This window comes from Saccostrea echinata, unplaced genomic scaffold (genome assembly GCF_033153115.1).
Source record: "Saccostrea echinata isolate AGI-Se365-2 ecotype Australia unplaced genomic scaffold, CSIRO_AGI_Sech_v1 ptg000017l, whole genome shotgun sequence".
Taxonomy (NCBI): Eukaryota; Metazoa; Mollusca; class Bivalvia; order Ostreida; family Ostreidae; genus Saccostrea; species Saccostrea echinata.
The window spans coordinates 953021-971407 of record NW_026889766.1 but is presented as its reverse complement, the minus strand read 5'-3'; the positions used below and the strand labels follow the sequence as shown (position 1 = coordinate 971407).

At 36.8% G+C, this 18387-nt stretch overlaps 1 protein-coding gene and 1 pseudogene across 1 annotated transcript in view; both read left to right on the top strand.

Moving 5' to 3' along the window:
- LOC133189200 (receptor-type tyrosine-protein phosphatase alpha-like) overlaps positions 1 to 1262 on the top strand; it is a 58234-nt gene extending 56972 nt beyond the window's left edge. The window contains exons 27-28 of the mRNA XM_061324605.1: positions 595 to 810; positions 1123 to 1262. Coding sequence (XP_061180589.1) covers positions 595 to 810; positions 1123 to 1262 — 356 coding nt within the window. The remainder of the gene's footprint in view (positions 1 to 594; positions 811 to 1122) is intronic.
- A 13030-nt stretch (positions 1263 to 14292) lies between these two features.
- Positions 14293 to 15576, top strand: LOC133189129 (uncharacterized; annotated as a pseudogene).
- Positions 15577 to 18387: the final 2811 nt, after the last annotated feature.

Genomic DNA, 18387 nt, shown 5'->3' with positions numbered 1-18387 from the left:
TTCCGATAAACACCATCATCGCCTTCACGGTTTAAAAATTCCTGAATCTGCCAATTCTTGTAAATCTTCCGGAAGTAGAACTCTTATGTGTAAAGAACCAATCGGCAATCCTCGGCTGAGCGTGCGAGGCCCGAACCACCCGAGGAGTTCCGAATGGCAAATTGCTTGTCAAATCAGTTGGAATTATCTCGAACTAAGTACACGTTTAACCGTTAAAAGGAATGTTTGATTTGAGAAGTGGAAAAAACTAGAAGAAAAGCAAAGCACACTTCGACAGATCTCATATCTCATAAATTATGCAAACAATATATAACTTGCACATGGGATAAAATAGGCGTCTGGGAGTCTAACAGTACGATCCCCTGGCAATCGGTCACAACACCGGCGACAGTCTTTGTATTATTTAGTAATTTATGAGAGCAATCCTGTTAGCACCCAGCCTTTGTTTAAACTTTATTAGGACCTATATACTAATAACTCCAGAAACAATGTTTCATAAACATGATACATATACTACCAAAAATTGTACGTGAAAGCAGGATTTTTATTACTTTTGTAATTTGCTATGCATTAATTATTTTGATTTATTTACAGATAAAGACACTTTGAATAAATTTGCAACCCAGGCCTACTCCAAAATTTTAAAAAGAGCAGAGAACAACACCGAAGTTCCAGAGGAAGTCTTTTCCTTTGAAGTAAATGAAACCGAGGAGCAGAATGTGAAGCAAAGCAGAAGCAAGACACAAAGATTGCGTGAATCAGAGGAGCAAGATGACACTATGAGTCCAAAAAAGAAAAAAAAAGAAGAAAGTAAATGTGCAGAGTAAGAATGTTATTGAAGATGCCAGAAGTCCCAAGAAGAAGAAGAAGAAAAAGACCGAAAACAATGAGCAAAAGACTAATAACCTGAAACTCAAACATCCAGACAGTAGTGCAAGCAGATTGGGTGACAGACAATCGGACAAAAGGGCAATCAATTGTAGACTTCACAGCCCCATATCGGGAAACTTGTGATAAACCGATGAATGCACGCTACCAGCGCACTAACCAGTTCCTTGACTTGCCATATACAACTACACACCAACCAAGTGAATCAACATGATAACACTTTTACCAAAACAGTCTCTGGAAATGCAATCACACCTGCTTCTCCATCTCCACAGATAACCAGTGTACTGCCACCACCGGAATCAACACCAATCAATACACCACCGCCATTGCGGAGATCAGCACATAAGCGGAAAAAGAATGAAGGAATATAGAAGGTTTATATAAATATATGATATTGCTTGACATATTTAAGTTCTTAGAATAAGAAAGAAACCAAACTTTCTCTTTCTCTTTTTTTTTAATTTGAGGTACATGTTTTTTAATATATTGTTCTCAGTATACTTGTTTAAATTCACTGTGCAAGCTGCTAGATGGATGTGACCTGGAAATAAATTCGGATTCACTGAGAATTGCCACTTCAGCGGCAAGAACTGCCAAAAATCCCGGATTCACACTTTGCTACCAGTTGCTTCCAGAGATATTTTTCTTGAAGTTCTTGCTTACTCCAGATAACAAGGCCTGAGCAAAACAAAAGAAGGTGACTTCCGTAAGCCTCTGGACAAGGAAGAGCGAGAACAACTATATATTTAACTTTTATCAGCTAGTAAAAACATCCAACTTTTTAACATACTTGATTTTTTAACTTCATTAAAATAGGCCGTGATACAAATTGAGAAATTAATATCAGGTTGATTTAGAAATTCCATTTTCATGTTTCAGATTACGTAACAATCAGTGATGCAGGAAAAATGGAATGGCGCAACCAAATGAAACTCATTCAAATGATGCGGTAACGGAACTTATTAGCTATGCAAGAAATCAACTTAAGCCTAAAGTCAAGAAGAAGTCGCCAACAAAGTAGGCTTCAACATCTCATTGACAAGAACATTGACTGGAATTAAGATTTCTGTGATAGTTGAGACAGTTGTGTCAAATCAGGGAATTTCAGCCTATTTAAGCAAAGTTAACCCTATGCTCGGGTGTGTGTGTATGAGTCACATTCCCCTCTCTTTCTTTTCCCTGGCGTGGAAGACCTTAAAGGGCATGGAAAATACGACATATGATTTGGCGTGGAAGATAATGACGAAATTTTATCCCGTCGAATAGTTCTCCTTCTTCGGTATAGAATACTTTATGGATCATTGTTCAAGGGTCAATGTTAGGGATTTTTTTTTTACTGTATAATTAAATAACCTTGGCATTTTGTAGTTTAACGGCTTCATATGTAATATATAGGGGAGAATAGTCTTTAGATTTCTGGGGCATTTGATTCAAATGTGATTGAAAATAGTTGATGTTTGATTTTTTTTCCAGTTTCGAAGTTTTGCTTTACACCTGATGGGTGCTATTATACGCGTACAATGGGTTACATTTTCTTTTTAACCTTTGAAATATGCTGATGTACAATAGTATCGATGCCCTATTTGCAACCCCTACCCTCCCTTCTGTAATTTATACATTACTCTCCCAACTATATAGTAAAAAGTATTGGCTGCAACTTTCCTGTTGCTTTATTAGTCCCCTACCGGTGAAACCGGAGGAGACTATAGGTTTTTAATATTATTAATTTTATAGCATTTGAATTCAAGACTTGATAGCAAAAAACACATTTGCTATTTACTTCAAAATTTTCAAGGCTTTAGAAATATTAAACATAATGAATGTTATGTCAGCTTCATGTGCTGAAGGCCATGGTATTAAGGATGTTCCAGATACTGTTAAAGATACACTAAATTCAGACGAGTATATAAAATTCATAAGGAGTCGAGATCACGGAGAGCCTTGAAGTAATTCACCAAAAGTTTAATTTTGTGGTTATCATTGATGGTTGAATTGCTACATGCATGTTATTACACAAACATGCCCTCCATAATATGTTTTAAGAGTCATTCTCTGTAAGCATCAAAATGGGCTGGAAATTGACTGTCACTGATTTTGTTGAAACTTGGTGAAATAATTACATTATAAGCCCATTTCACAAAAATATTATTGGAAATGATCAACTAGTCTTGTTTCTATGGCAACAGGTCACGTATTTTCGTACATTGGTGGAAATTACCAATAAATGTAATTTCACCCCATGTATATTTAATTAATATAAGTGATCATTATGATTTTTTTTTTCCTAAAAATAATTTGTATTTTTTATACAAGAAAGTTGCAAAAAAAAATCTTGGACTTTCCAATAAATGCCAAATAATATTTAAATAATGTTTTAAAAAGGGGGTAGAACATAACAGTATGCACAAAAACGCAGGCACTGGTGGAATATTTTGATGCTCTAAAATTTACCCTTAACAATTATGAAGAACATATTTTAAAAAATGGAGAGATTATTTATTTAATTTAAGAAAATAAATTGATTGTAAAGTTTTTAAAAATCTCTAAATTTATACACTTTTTTGTCAAGAGTTATATCCCTTTTCGGAAATCTTCCAAAATAGCAAAGAAAATGAAAGTGAAAGTAGAGAGCAGAACGTGACTCAGAGGAGTAATTTCTATCTTTTTTGGATATTTTTAATTATTTTTAACTTATTTTGTGTAGTGTTTTGTATTACAATGTACCCGTAGTTAAAGGTTTGTTCAGGCCTTACTGTGTCTGAGAAATATACATGTAATGTGTATAAGCATGAAAATTAATTGCAGTCCTATTGAAATTCCTGCGACACATACAGCATCATTGCAATAAAAGTGTCTAAAAGCAAGCTTACATCAGTTATATGGACTTCAAAGCTACACGTTGAGTGGGATAATAAGGATGTGATGAAGAAAGATACCTGGCAGAGAGATTGATTGATTATTGTTGTTTTACGCCTAGTCGGCAATATTTCAGCCATATTTCGGCGGCCTGGCAGAAAGAAGATCACTCAAAAAAAGGAGCCAAATGTTGATTCTACACATTAATCCAAATTCTCCATAGCAACTATTTTTGTTTTTATTTTATCTTAAGAAATAATACCTCTCTAGAAATTTTATATTTTGTTGAGTATAGAATGTACTTTTGAATGATTGTTATTATTTGTTATGGATTGCCCGCGTTTTCTTGCAACATGTACTATGTTTATAAAAAGCACAGAATCTGCATTTTTCCGAATTTTAAAAAATTGACATTTTTCACTGGAGGTCCACTCTTTCATGACCTACTACTGAATCATTTCATCATCTGTGGTAGTTACTCCAACAAATAGTCCATCAGAGTAGGCAACAATTAATCCTGTAAAAAAAATATGTAGAAAATAGAAATTTAAGATGAAGTTGATATAATATATCATGTGCATGAAGTTCTTTACAGATCAAAACATTACTATACAATGTAGACTAAAATATATACTGACAGAAACACTAATCAAAAGGTTAAAAAAAAACACTAATTTGTCCACCACATGTATATAAAAAATATCAATAAAAAATATTCACCCCCCCCCCCTTTTAAACAGTAAACTTATGTAAAAATAAATAAATACATTAATGTAAATAAATAACAAAAATCACCCTAACCCAACCCAGAATAAATCATTTATTCCCATATCTTATATTAATTTTTTTCTTTAAAGTTGTAAACATATTTACATTCTATTTTTTACCGATATATTTTGAACATCTCACATATTTTACGTATGGACATTGAACGTCACTTATAAATTGCAGATTCTACAATGCACGCAATGCTATCTATTACGTACATTTTTACCCCTCAAACGGTTTGCTGATATTGAGAGAATCACAAGAAATCGCGATGCGAATGTAAAGTTTTGAAGAAAGGTATACTTCGTTCGTTCTTCGAAAATGGTGCTATTTTTAGAAGATGGAAAAACCCATGAATTGTGTATTTGAAGGTATCATCGTTTTGACTGCATATTTTGTCAAACAAAATATATTAACGTGTTTTCTACGTAATATCATATTGATTCTCTCTTCCGCTAAGTTATATTCCTTTTCGTTGGTGTATGTTTTTATGTTAGCTTCCTAGGCCGTCTTGACGACACGCCATTTTTGTTTATGAAGTACAGTGTTCCGAAAACTGCCGATGTCAGACACCTCGGTAAATGCCGTCATTTTTACCGGAAATGGCGTATTACACCTCTAATACCTTAAAATGGTGGTTTTGGTTACCATGGCAACCGGTATCAAATTTAATAATTGACCCAAAATATGCTCTATACATGGTGTTTCTACATTACAAGCAAAATATCAACCAATTCTGTGATGTACCATTTCCAATTTTTTTTCTAAATTCTTTGATTCTTACAGAGAATGACTCTTAAACTGTTCTGGTAATCATTCACAAATCGTGAAGCTTCATCTCAATTCAAAATAAATAAAATTTTGAAAAATGCATAGCTTCAAACAATTTCATTTTCAGAACTCTGGAAGGATGATTAAAGTGGATGAATCAGCTTCAACGTAACATTATTACTTAGGGCTTCATAATTGCAGTATTCTGTAGGAAAAAAATATTGATACAACATGAGGTGTCTTTAGTCATTCATAACTAAACAGCCCCCTTCAATAAAAGAAGACTACAATGTTGACTGCTCTTTCCTGTTTTGACCTGAAAGATATTGTGCAAGTGCGAAAACGCGGTTACCTGTGCTTGTACGGGCTTATTTTATACTCCATTGTTTGCAAGCAAATATATGCTTGATTTGCGGCAGTGATTTCACTTCGTTTGATTAATTTCATTTAAAATTGTTATAATGAAGCACATGGATGTTTAAAGCAGTATTCCTTTCCATTTTTTTGAGAACTGGACTTTTGTGTACACTTCAAATCGAAAGTTACATGCAGTGAAGAGAACCAAGACTCTTACCAGTTAGGGGTAAAAAAAAACGTATACAAGGACAATCTTGCATAGTATAATAACACTTAATAAAGCTCTACAGAAGCTCACAGAAGATTCCAATAATAAAAACTAGAGGTACTGTGAGCACTGAGCTCACAAAATGATATCCCATCCTCGCATGTAATGATGACAAAGTCCATGTTTTGCTATGGGAGACCAGAAATAAGCGTCCATCAAAAAGTAAAATAGGACGTGCACAATGGAACTATGTAATAAAGATTCTGTAAAAGTATTACTAAATTTTATTCAGTTGTATTGGAGGAGTTGCAGATAAGAGTGTGTACTCGTTACTAAAATATAAAGAATGACAGTGTTTATGTTTTGCTAGAAGGTTCACAGCGGCAATATGTAACAAGGATTCTCATTAAATTTCATTCAGTGGTATAAGAGGAGTTGCGGATAAGAGAAAGGACTATCCCAAATCGTAACGGAAGGACACCCCCATCACTATACAGACATTGCACAAACACCATATAAAACTAGAAACAGGCATAAAAATGTTAATCTTGTGTTTGTATCCGACCAATATCAAATCGAAGAGTGGAATTCGCTCAGAAACGAAGGAGATAATCAGCACAACAAGAAAGTCATACAGACAGGGGAAGGAGGGCTCATTTCTCATAAGGAATTTAAACCTTGAGGAGTAGGACCCATACCCAAACTGCAGATAATGGATTGTATTGACATCATGTATCAATAGGCATAATAAAGTTTGTCCAGCATTTTTAGAAATCAACTTTCTCTACTCAGTCCCAAAAGAGTATGAAAAGTTTTACGATATAACGATCGAAAACGATGACTGGAGAAGATTCACAAGAGTCCATGTTCACCAACCTAAAGAAATATTTCCCATTATGAAATAAGACGATAGGCCTTTGATTTACACTTAAATTGATTACAGTATATTCCTTCCATCTTGATCAGTACATAGAATTCACGGAAGGCGTGACGGGTCGACGGCGGATGCTTATTTGCCACAGGCATCTGATCCCATCTGTGGTATTTCCGGGGTCCCATGCTTTATTCCCAGTTCACAAATTTATTTTGTTCGATCAATGTTCGTTATCTTCATCTTTTTCAAAAGGCTGGGAGATTACATCATAAAGGTACTAGCTACAATATATATTTGATTTCGCGGGGTAGGTGCGTAAGTTATACATGAAGTAAGTATAGGTGCATACTATTTATCAAAGTTTTATGTTATTGGTCCACTGGTCGTATTTATATACCTTATCACTTTATAAGCTAAAAATAATATCACATGACGAAACATTCAACCATGGCACTCATACAAACAGCGCTGATTAGCAATGCAAAAAAATTCAGCCTCCATTCCCGTGCTCGACTGAAATCGACTTTCAATTTTAAATTTCCATGCATCTTCGGAAAAGTATCATCATCAGCTATTGTATTGTCTGTTCTACAGAAACTGATTTCAGAATTCATCAGATTTACAAGACAACTAAGGAAAATACATATACTCTCTTCATTTTGGCCCATGTTTGTAGAGCAGGTGTGTATATATATTGTTGAACGTTTGGAATTTGTATCTTGTAATAGATGCAAGACTAAAATTAAGGACCAACTGGCACAAAATACCCAGCATTGTTAAACTGATATCAAAGAATGAAGAACTAGTGATTGAAAACGAAGGCTAGAATATGAAGATCAGCCAATGTCTGCGCTTCTTGGTATAGTTTCCTTTCAAATGGATTTTTTCCGACACAAATCCCAAGTTTAAGACCCATGTTGGACTGGCAAAACTATCACATATGTTACACAACATTTCAATTAAAGAAGGCATGGAAAGGGAAAAAGAGAACAAAGTTGAGGGTTGTAATGGTAGGGATTAGGGAGCTTGTGAGATTATAAGTGAACATTTAGAGGAGTCATACTGTACCATCATAAAACAGGTATCAAGCACCACTGATGGATGAAAAGAATGCCAATAAGCATTATTCAGCAGTGCTAGCCAAAGACGCATAAAAAGAGAAATTGAGAAGACCTGAGAACCTGCCAAAAACTGAGGTACTTAAATATGTAGTATCAACTTCTTCAGTAAGAAATATACATGCCTTTGAACACTATCAAGATTAACATCATTTAATACCAGGCACTGAGGAAGCATCTTTAATTCTTCTCTCAGAATGGAGTGAGGTGAGTGGATCCTACAAAAGAAGTGGAAACAGTTAAATATCAAGCAGAGCAGTTCTTAAATGGATACTTTAATGCCTTTGCCCACGTGGCAATCTACACTTTAAACTCTGAAGTTTAATCGGGTTAGAGACAGAAAATGGATAAAGAAAAGAACAGCCATATTTCGTCAATACTGTATATGTCACAGGGACTGTATTTGTTAAGGAAGGTTTTCAAATTTGAAGATCACTCTGTAATGGCGGTTATCTTTTCATTTACAAAGTTTGATGCCCCACAAACTCGTTAAAACGTAGATCTAGTCCCAACTGACCTTATATCAGAAAGAATTATTCTTATAGAGCATAGGAAGCTTTATAACATTTTTCAAGAAAAATATTTTTTGTTTCCAACAAAATGTGGAAAATTGCCTTGTTCAGGTTTTTTGTTTGTTTGTTAACGTCCCTTTCGAGAATTTTTCACTCATATGGAGACGCAACAACTTAACGGTGGAGGGCTGCAAATTTTTTACCTTTACTCGGCACTCAGGGCCATTGAGCAGTGAGGGATCTTTTTCGTGCCAGCATCTACTGCAAACGAGACCTCGGTTTATACGGTCTCATCCGAAGGACCGGTCTCCACGTCCCGCAGTGGATTCTAACCCGTGACGTAAGGATCAACTCCTTACACCGCGAGACTCTAGAGCAAACCCTCTAACCACTGCGTCACGTGGGCGAATTAGTTCAGGTTGGCATAGCCTTAAAAAAGTTTCCATGTAACAAGAAATGGGGTGATTTCTTTTGGAAGATGCGGAGGCATATTTTTTTTTCATTTGGTCGTTCCGGATGTGAATAATATATCTTTTTACCAGGATATACATCTTTAAGACGGAGATCAAGTGGAACAGGAACAATCACATTGGACAGAGAACACTCGGGCCGTCATGACATGATCGAGAGAAGACATTAAAGATAGCAAAAACAATATGAAGGAGGAAATGACCTTACATTTAAAGAGTTTAAAGACGTTTTTACATTATAAAAACTTGAAGTTTTCAGTTTAATAAAAAATTCAAGATAAGCTAAATAATGTTGACGATACTTTGAAAGCACTCAGAAAAAACATTATTTTTGTCTAGGTTACAATAGAGGATCAGGACTTGAAAACATCTGACTTTCGAAAGTCTTATTATGGAACAGATTGAACCTCAATGCAAGAGAGAACAGATTGAACCTCAATGCAAAAGAGTGTGTGAACTGGAAGACACAGTGAAGGGGTTATAATCAAATTTTACAGCAGGAAAACAGTTCTAGGAAATATATTTTTCTCTTCTATGGACTTTCTAAAGCCGACAATTTAAACACAACAGAAGTGGACGGATATATATAATTTGATGTTGTGTTCTACATGACCAGGTTTCCAGTATTGCTCCTTCCATGTTTTATATTAATTCATCTACACAAATGAAACAACGTTATAACCTTGTTCTATTAATAACCCTCATCAGAATTATATATATATATATATATATATATATATATATATATATATATATATATATAAAATAAGTTAAAAACCGCTGAGAGCTACGAAGTAATTCCTGCCGCTGTTGGCTGAAGTTAATGCATGGAATTTTCAGCCCCTGCGGGCTATATATTTTTCGTTATGCTGAGGGCAGAAGTAAATGCAAAATAAAAAATTTTAAGCCGGTGAATGAAAAAGTTAATGCATAAAAATTTTACGCCGCTGAGGGCTATACATTTTCTGGCGCTGAGGCTAGAAGTATGTGATTTTAAACCGCTGAGAGCTATACATTTTCCTTCCGCTGGGGGCAGAATTATAATGCAGGATATTAAAAGCAACCGATCCCGTCCTGTCGGATATCACACAAAATTTTATAAGCCGCTGAGGGCTGAAGTTGATGCTTGGAATAAAAAGCCGCTGGGGATTGTTTAATTTAAGTTAATGAACGAGATTTAGTACCAGTTTTTGTATTTAAGCTACTAAAGGCTGTAATGTGTTTTAAGTTTTTTTTCTGCCGTCAGGGCAAGTTATGGAATAAAGATTTAAAGTTGACGACAGACCACAGGTGGTTACCGTATATTTTGAATAAGATATGGCTATCCGAGTAATGATGTGAAAGGCCGAATTGAAGTCTAAACATTCATAAACAAAATGCGTTATAATCAATATTTTACTCAAAAGTGTGCTTTTCACAAGCACATATGCGTTTTACTTGGTTTGTTGTATGGTAACGAGATGACGGAACAGAATCTGCAGACGTTCCTTTATCTAGTGATTCTGGTTTGGCCAAGCTGGTGGCCAAGAACTAGAAAACATCGTGAATTAAGGTATGCCGTTAACTTGTACTGATAATTATTTAATGTAATTACAAACTATTTTTACCAATTTATTCATTTAGGTGAAACTATAGGTTCATAAAAAAAATTGCGCTGAAATGCAGATAACGATATTCACGGATTGTATTAAAATGAATAATTTGCACACCTTTTGTCCACAGGAGAGTGAGCCGGAAGAGCCACCAGCAAAGAATCTAAAGTCGGACCCGAGCCCCCAGAAAAGGCTTCAGAAACTTGGAAAAAAAAAGCCAAGGAAAAGAATACCAAGGCTAGAGAATGTAAAAGAAAATGGTTAGGGGTTTACTTTGGATGAGCTCGCCAGATTTCCTTTTTGTCTGAATATTCTCGGGGGCAAGGCTTCCCGTAGTTTTTAAAGCACTGTCAAAAGCTATCAAAATAAAAACTTGAAACGAAATCTACCGAATGGGAAATCACTACTCAAGATCAATCCCCACTGATGAATCTATACGGGCAACCAAACTACATGGGGTATATACCACCACACTTTTATTTTGTACCTGGTACGCATGCAATGGGAGTCCATTTATGGGTATCGGCGATACCAGCGCGCTCCATTCAGGCAACACAGGACTGGCTGTCTTTTCTTTAAGGCAAACGATTATTACGTCCGTAAATTCACAAAAATGAAAGCAGCAAGAGGGAGTTCTCAATGACATTTCTGACAATGTGAATGAACTGATTTTAGTCGTTTAACCGGATCTTCAGTATTAATAATTTCCTTAGGTCACATGTGATATGTATGATTACTTGTCTTTCACTCTCAAAAAATGGATAAATTAAATAATTTACATGAAATGTGTTATTGGTGCTAATTATCTCGTACCTGATATCAAGGAACACTGAAACCCAAGTGAGTTTGATGGTTTCGGATCATGTTTTCCCATGTTATCCTAGTAGATGACCGTTCAGGGTAGCTAAGTCGGTAGAGCGCTCGCTCCGTGATCGGGAGGTCGTGAGTTCTAATGCAGGCCGCGACAGACCCAAGTCGATAAAAAATGGGTAGCAACTGTTCCTTCGCCATGCACTCGGCACTTTGAAGTGAAAGTTGCGGGTCCTTCGGATGAGACCTTAAAAACCGAGGTCTCGTGTTAAGGCAGCCGTTGGCACGATAAAGATCCCTCGCGGCTCAATGGCCCCGAGTGCCGAGTAAAGGTCAAAATTTGAACCCCTTCACCAGTATATGGTGACATCTCTATACGAGTGAAAAATTCTCGAATGGGACGTAAAACGACATACAATCAATCAATCCTAGTACAGGATGCTTAATCCAGAACAAGATTAATTTAAGGATAATGAATATCTCATTTTATAGGAATTTTAAATCTTACAATCTTGACTGGAAGAAAAGTGACGAACCCGGAGAAATTGTTTTACATGAGAGAGAGCATCCTACCTGGACGGGGGGGGGGGGGATGGTTCCAAATCAATAATCCATGTAGATGGACAAGTATTTATTGATTCCTTTAGCGACTTACTGCATTTTTTGTTAACCAAAATCCTGATCGATTCGTCTTGGTAACATCAAGCCAAAGGAATGCCTCTGTGAAGAAATATGTAGCCAGTTTAGTTGAAGGTAAGAGTACAGGGGTAGGCACATCACTATTTTTGGAAGAGACACTCTTCCTCATCATTACTTAACTTAGTTCATCGGCTTAACATCTAGGAGCAGAGGACAAGATTTTCAAAGAATTGATGCATTTTTACCATATAATAATTAGAGCCCCGCCCTAACACCAGAATCCCTGACCCAGGGGCCATGAAATTAAAAATTTTGGAAGAGGCGCTCTTCCTCGTCAAAACTATGTACTTAGGTCATCGACTTGATACCCAGCTGCAGAGAAGATTTTCAAAGAGCAAATGCATTTTCACTATATATTCATTAGAGCCCCGCCCTTACCAGAACCCCGTACCCAGGGGCCATGGAATTCATTTTTTAAAGACACGTACTCTTCCTCATAATAAGTATGTACTTGGTTCATCGGCTTAATACCCAGCAGCAGAGTAAAAGATTTTCAAAGAGTAAATGCATTTTCCCTAAAAAATTCGCCCTTACACCAGACCCCCTGACCCAGGGACCATAAAATTCACATTTTTGGAAGAGACACTCTTCCTCACCATTACTATGTATATAAATTATCGGCTTAATACCCAGGAGCAGAGGAGATTTTCAAAGAATCAATGCATTTTCTCTATATATAATCATTGGAACCCTGCCCCAAAACTAGAACCCCTGACCCCGGGGCCATGTAATTCACAATTATAGAAGAGGCACTCTTCCTCATCATTACTATGATTTGGTTTGTTTGCATAATACCCAGGAGCAGAGAAGATTTTTAAAGAAATTTTCATACTAATTGTTAGGCCATTATTTACACACTGAATTGTCGATGGATTTTTCCGTTATTTCCTAATTATGACAAGGGGCACGCGGCGGGTGTGACCTGTCGGCAGGGGATGCTCACTCCTCCACGGCACCTGATCCCACCTCTAATGTTTTGGAGGTCCGTGTTTGTTCTGCTCCTATTTTGCATTGTTTAATGAACTTTTGAGCTTGAATACTGTTCGTTATCTTCATATATTTCATTTCACTATATATTCAACATAGCCCCGCCCTAGCACCAGAACCCCTGATCCTGGGGTCATGAATTTCACAATTTTGGTAGAGGGCGCAATGCTTATTACAATCATTACAGGTGACCTAAAACCATAATAGGAAAAAAAAATCGATTTCGAAACTAATGCATAAGATTCCGACGCAATGTATTTTGTTATATGAGGACAAATTTCTGATAAGGCCAAAGTATATAATTTCTGGCTCACTTGAGGACAAAGGATATACCCAAAAATTCGAATTTAAGAAATCACTAAGCCATAAAAAGAAATAATCTGTAGAGAGCGTCTTGTGCTAGTGAAGTTGACCTATAAAAAATGCGAGTAAGGAATAGGAGGACAATTACCAGTCAATTGACCACGAAATATAATTGTACACAATCATATCTTTTGCGATAGATAGACAGGTAGAAGGATTTACAATCTATGGTCAAACATCAATCCTGCTAGGGATTTTTTATTAGGAGACTCAGACTATTTTGTGCATCTCTTCTGCAATCTGTTCCTACATTTGTTTTACGTTAAAGGATTTAATCCTGTCTTTGTTCTTGGAATGGGTAAATCTTATGCACCTGACGAGAAACAGGACTGCCAGGAGTCACTTTTATTCAACTAATCTAGAATAAGAATTCTATTCGTACTCAACATGAATTTTTCATGATAATTTCATATTGGCATCGAGTAGTTGAAATGTTGTACATAGCGCTAGCTATGGATTGTGGCTTCAGCCAGCAAAATTTTATTGTTGGTTACAAGACTTTGAAATAATTATTGAATCCATTCACTGAAATTCATAGCGCTAGCTATGATATCTGGCGTTAGTCAGTTTATGAGAGTAAAAATAGTTTTTAATATGGTGTAAGTCAGATGGAAGATATTTATGAAAATTTTAAAACTGGATAATAATTATAGACTGTATAGTGATATACTTGTGTTTGGGTGAGATATTTCTCATAGCATTAGCTCTGATATCAAGTATCTGCCATCTTAATATTTAGAATGACTTTACAGCATTAGCTGATTAGTCTGGCGTTTGCCATTTAATATGGTGTGTCTTTTTAGGTCTTTTATTCAAATGCCCTATTACATTACAGCAAAACATGTCCCAACCAAAGAAAAGAAGACGAACGAATGAGGAGGAAGAGAAAAATAAGATGAAAAACCTAATGAAGGAAGTTCTGGCAGAGGCCCTTCCAGCAATCACTGAGACTGTTATGGCGACTGTGAAGGAAACACTTAAGGGTAACTGCAAATAAGGAGACGTCTCCCCAAGTGAGCCAGTCTAATACGGGCAGTACTACTGAGGGAAATTCCATGTCTGCAACATCATCTGCAATATCGTCTGCGACATCATCTGCAACATCACAGGAAACACCTCAACCACAGACTACGCCAGTGCAGTCATCTACAGAAGGTAATAACAATAAGGGCACGGGACCACTTCACATTGGTCGTCCTTTGGGTCAGGGAATAGATATGAAAATTAAGCCAAAAATATGGGCAGAGGAGCTCATACAGTTCGGAACACTGGTTTTTAAACAACCTTCCTCTAAGCTGGAGGCAGTTCAGGCAAGTGACAATAGCGTTACATTCCTCCAAATGGAACACAAATACTATTTTAAATCATTATAACAGTGGACAGGAGCATTCCATATCTTTGTAGCCATTTACTGTGAAACGTTCCCCCAGCAGGCACCAAACCTCATGAAGTACATGGCTACAGTCCAAAAACTAAGTGCTGATGTTGGGGAGAGTGCTGCATTTTATTATGATGAGCAATTCCGGAAATGGAGGGCGGAAAACCTAGACCAGATGCCTTGGGAGAAAATAAACTCGGAACTTCATTCAGAAGCTTTGCAGATTGGATTGAAAACCAAAATGTTTCAAACAGAGGGAAAGGCGATTCCACCAAAGCAAAACCAACAGCAGCCCTTTCGTGCAAGAAACAACAGAAAGCCATGCTTTAGCTTCAATAACAATGCTGGACAGTGTACCAGATCCAACTGTGAATATGCACACATACGCAGCAAATGTTTCGGAGATCACAACAAAAAAGACTGTTGGATTTCAGACAACTACAAGAAACCCAATCAAACAAGCACAAAACAAGCAAATGTCCAAACTACAACCAAGAAATAGCGTTGTGACTCCCATATGTGTAAAGACATTGGCAATTTGGCTCCAAGGTTTTGATCATGACAAAAGAAAATACCTCATAGATGGTTTCTCTCATGGCTTCAGAATTCCTTATCATGGACACAGAAAATTCAGATTTAGTGAAAATCTCAAATCTGCAAAGGAAAATATAGACATTCTTCAGCAAAAAATTGATGTAGAAGTTAAAAAGGGACGAGTAGCAGGTCCATTTACATTTGAGAAATTGCCATTTGAAAATTTACAAGTTTCCCCCCTTGGATTAGTTCCTAAACAAACGCCAGGTGAATATAGAATAATACATCACCTTTCTTACCCTGACGGTTCTTCAATAAATCATGGCATTTGTAAAGAAGATTCAGCAGTTTCCTATCAAACAATAGATGATGCTGTAAAACTTATTCAACATTTGCTCCACAAACAGTTTTAAGCTATTTGTCAGCAGTCGCACATTTCAACAAAATGGAAGGTTACGAAGACCCGACACAAGACTTTGCGGTTAAACGAGCCATCCAAGGCTTTCAAAAGCTTAAAGCAAAGCCAGATAGCAGACTTCCAATTACTCCATTGTTGCTTCAAGAAATTGTGAACTCTTTGCCGAATTGCACCCAATCACACTATCAGATGCACTTATTCAAAGCTATGTTCCTTTTAGCATTTCATGCTTTCCTAAGGATCAGTGAAATAACAGCCTCCTCTCTGGGTGATCCACTATCACTATCAACAGTATCATTTGGAAAACAACATGATGGTTCCCCCAATAGTTTGTGTATAACTATGGTCAACTGTCGCCCGCGTGGCGCAGTGGTTAGAGCGTCTGCTCTAGAGTCGCGGCATAAGGAGTTGATCCTTACGTCGCGGGTTCGAATCCCACTGTGGGACGTGGAGACCGGTCCTTCGGATGAGACCGTATAAACCGAGGTCCCGTGTCGCAGTAGGTGCTGGCACGAAAAAAATCCATCACTGCTCAAAGTGCAGAGTATAGGACAAAATTTGCAGCTCTCCACCGACAAGTGGTGGCGTCTCCATATGAGTGAAAAATTCTCGAGAGGGACGTTAAACAACATACAAACAAAACTATGGTCAACTTCAAGCATCACATTGGAAAGTCACCAGTTACTTTGCCACTATTAGTGAAAAAGGAAAACAAACAGTTATGTCCCGTTTTAGCTATACGGGAATATTTGAAATTGAGAGGACAAGATGCAGGTCCACTGTTTATGTTCCAAGATAAATCACCAATATCTAGGCAATATTTCAACCAACAATTAAAAATCTCATTAACCTTTCTGAACTATGACACAAAAAGGTATAAAGGACATTCTTTCCGAATTGGTGCAACAACTTGGGCAAAGTCGATAGGAGTTTCTGATGACCAAATTCAACTTCTAGGACGTTGGAAATCTAATGCGTGTAAGAAATATATTAGAATTCCCTTATTGAATTTGTAAACAGGACATGGGGTCAGGGGCCTCTGTCTGCTAAAGTTAATTGAAGGTGTATGGACACGGGTGTTGCTAAAACGCGGAACGGAAAACGGAACGGAAAGCGAAACGGAACGGAAAATATGATACCAGTCTAAAGCCCTTGAAAAATACAAATATGTTGTTCATATTTAACCTTGATTATCAAGAATGAGTTGAACTTTTCATGTATACCGGTATTCTCATATGAAGTTTCCAATACAAAAGCAAAGCATAGGGTACGGAAAACATAAAATATATACACGTGGTGTACATAAAACGTTGTGGTGAGATATAAGTGAATTAACTTTATAAAAGACCACTTTGATCAACATGAATAGCCAGTATTCGATATTTATATGAGCGAACACAACATAATTTTCGATGCACAGGCACCTAAAGAGCGAATAACCATGATACCGTACAACTCTGCATCCCCCACCCACCCCCATCCCCCCTATTTGGCCAAATTGTAAAACTGGAAAACAAGACTGACCGACTGCACAGAATAACATTAAAATTGCTATGATAGAGAAATCACACATTTTCCAGAAAATGCACTCTCGTAATTTATATATTATTTGGTAGGTAGGGGGGATGATGTAGCCTACGTAGTCCTCGCTTCAAGTGCCTGACGGTGGATAGCGCGGATTCAGGATATTTTTAGGGGTGGGTGGGTTAATGTGTACTTTTCCCATCAACTTCACAGGGGTCCGTGATTTTTTTTTTTGGGGGGGGGGGGTCATTTTTCTTAATAAATATTTACTTCACAATGTACACGTAATAACTCCGCAAATTTCATGGGGTCCGAACCCCATTACGAACCCACTCTAGATCCGCACATACCTGTAGTTTTAATAAGCATGTCCTCTTTTCTTTCCTTAATGTCAGTGATCGTTGTCTTGAACACAAATGTGTACATAATTATTCTCTTTCTCTGCCCCCCCCCCCCCTCCCCTGTTTTAAAACACCATTGCCTGTTTCATAATAAATGATAAAAAAGAGAGTTTTGTCCTTGCTGAATAAGCTTTAAAAATTAGATTTGAACGAGTGATGAATGAGTATCAGATAGATACTTCGGCTGCGTGTCTAATTAGTATGTATTTCATTGACCACCGCATGTAGTTCTTAGGGGGGGGGGGGGGTCATGAATAAATTACATTGTTATGCTATTTTTTAATGAGACATAAACTATATGATTTCTGGTTCCTGTCTGATTTATATATGCTTGAAGTAAATAATTCGATATAAGATTTTCCGTTCCGTTCCGCTTTCCGTTTTCCGTTCCGCGTTTTAGCAACACCCGTATGGACACTACCAAAGTTTTTTGTCTCTTATATAGGGTAAATTTAGCATGTGTTATAAAAATAGAAAAATAATTACTGTATTAGTCTTCTGGCATGGGGTTATGGACCTCTGTTGGAAAGGAATGTTAATAGCATGCAATAGAAATGAAGGATCAATAAAATTTCTAGTCATACAAGTGTCAATAGTAAGATAGTACATGTAGTTTTTGTAAATAGCAGTTTTCTTTCATATGCAGGTTAAATTCTAATGGTAGAAATCTGGTCATGTATTTGATTTTATTTCAATTTCTTGCCGTTGACTTATGTCAGGTACATATGCTATACAATTGTATATCTCTCATTCATTTTGGGATGGGGGGGGGGTATTACTTTTCAAGTAATATTGTGGCAATTTTTGGTCCCCCACCTTTGATTTTCAAGAACATAACGTTGAATATATTATGTAA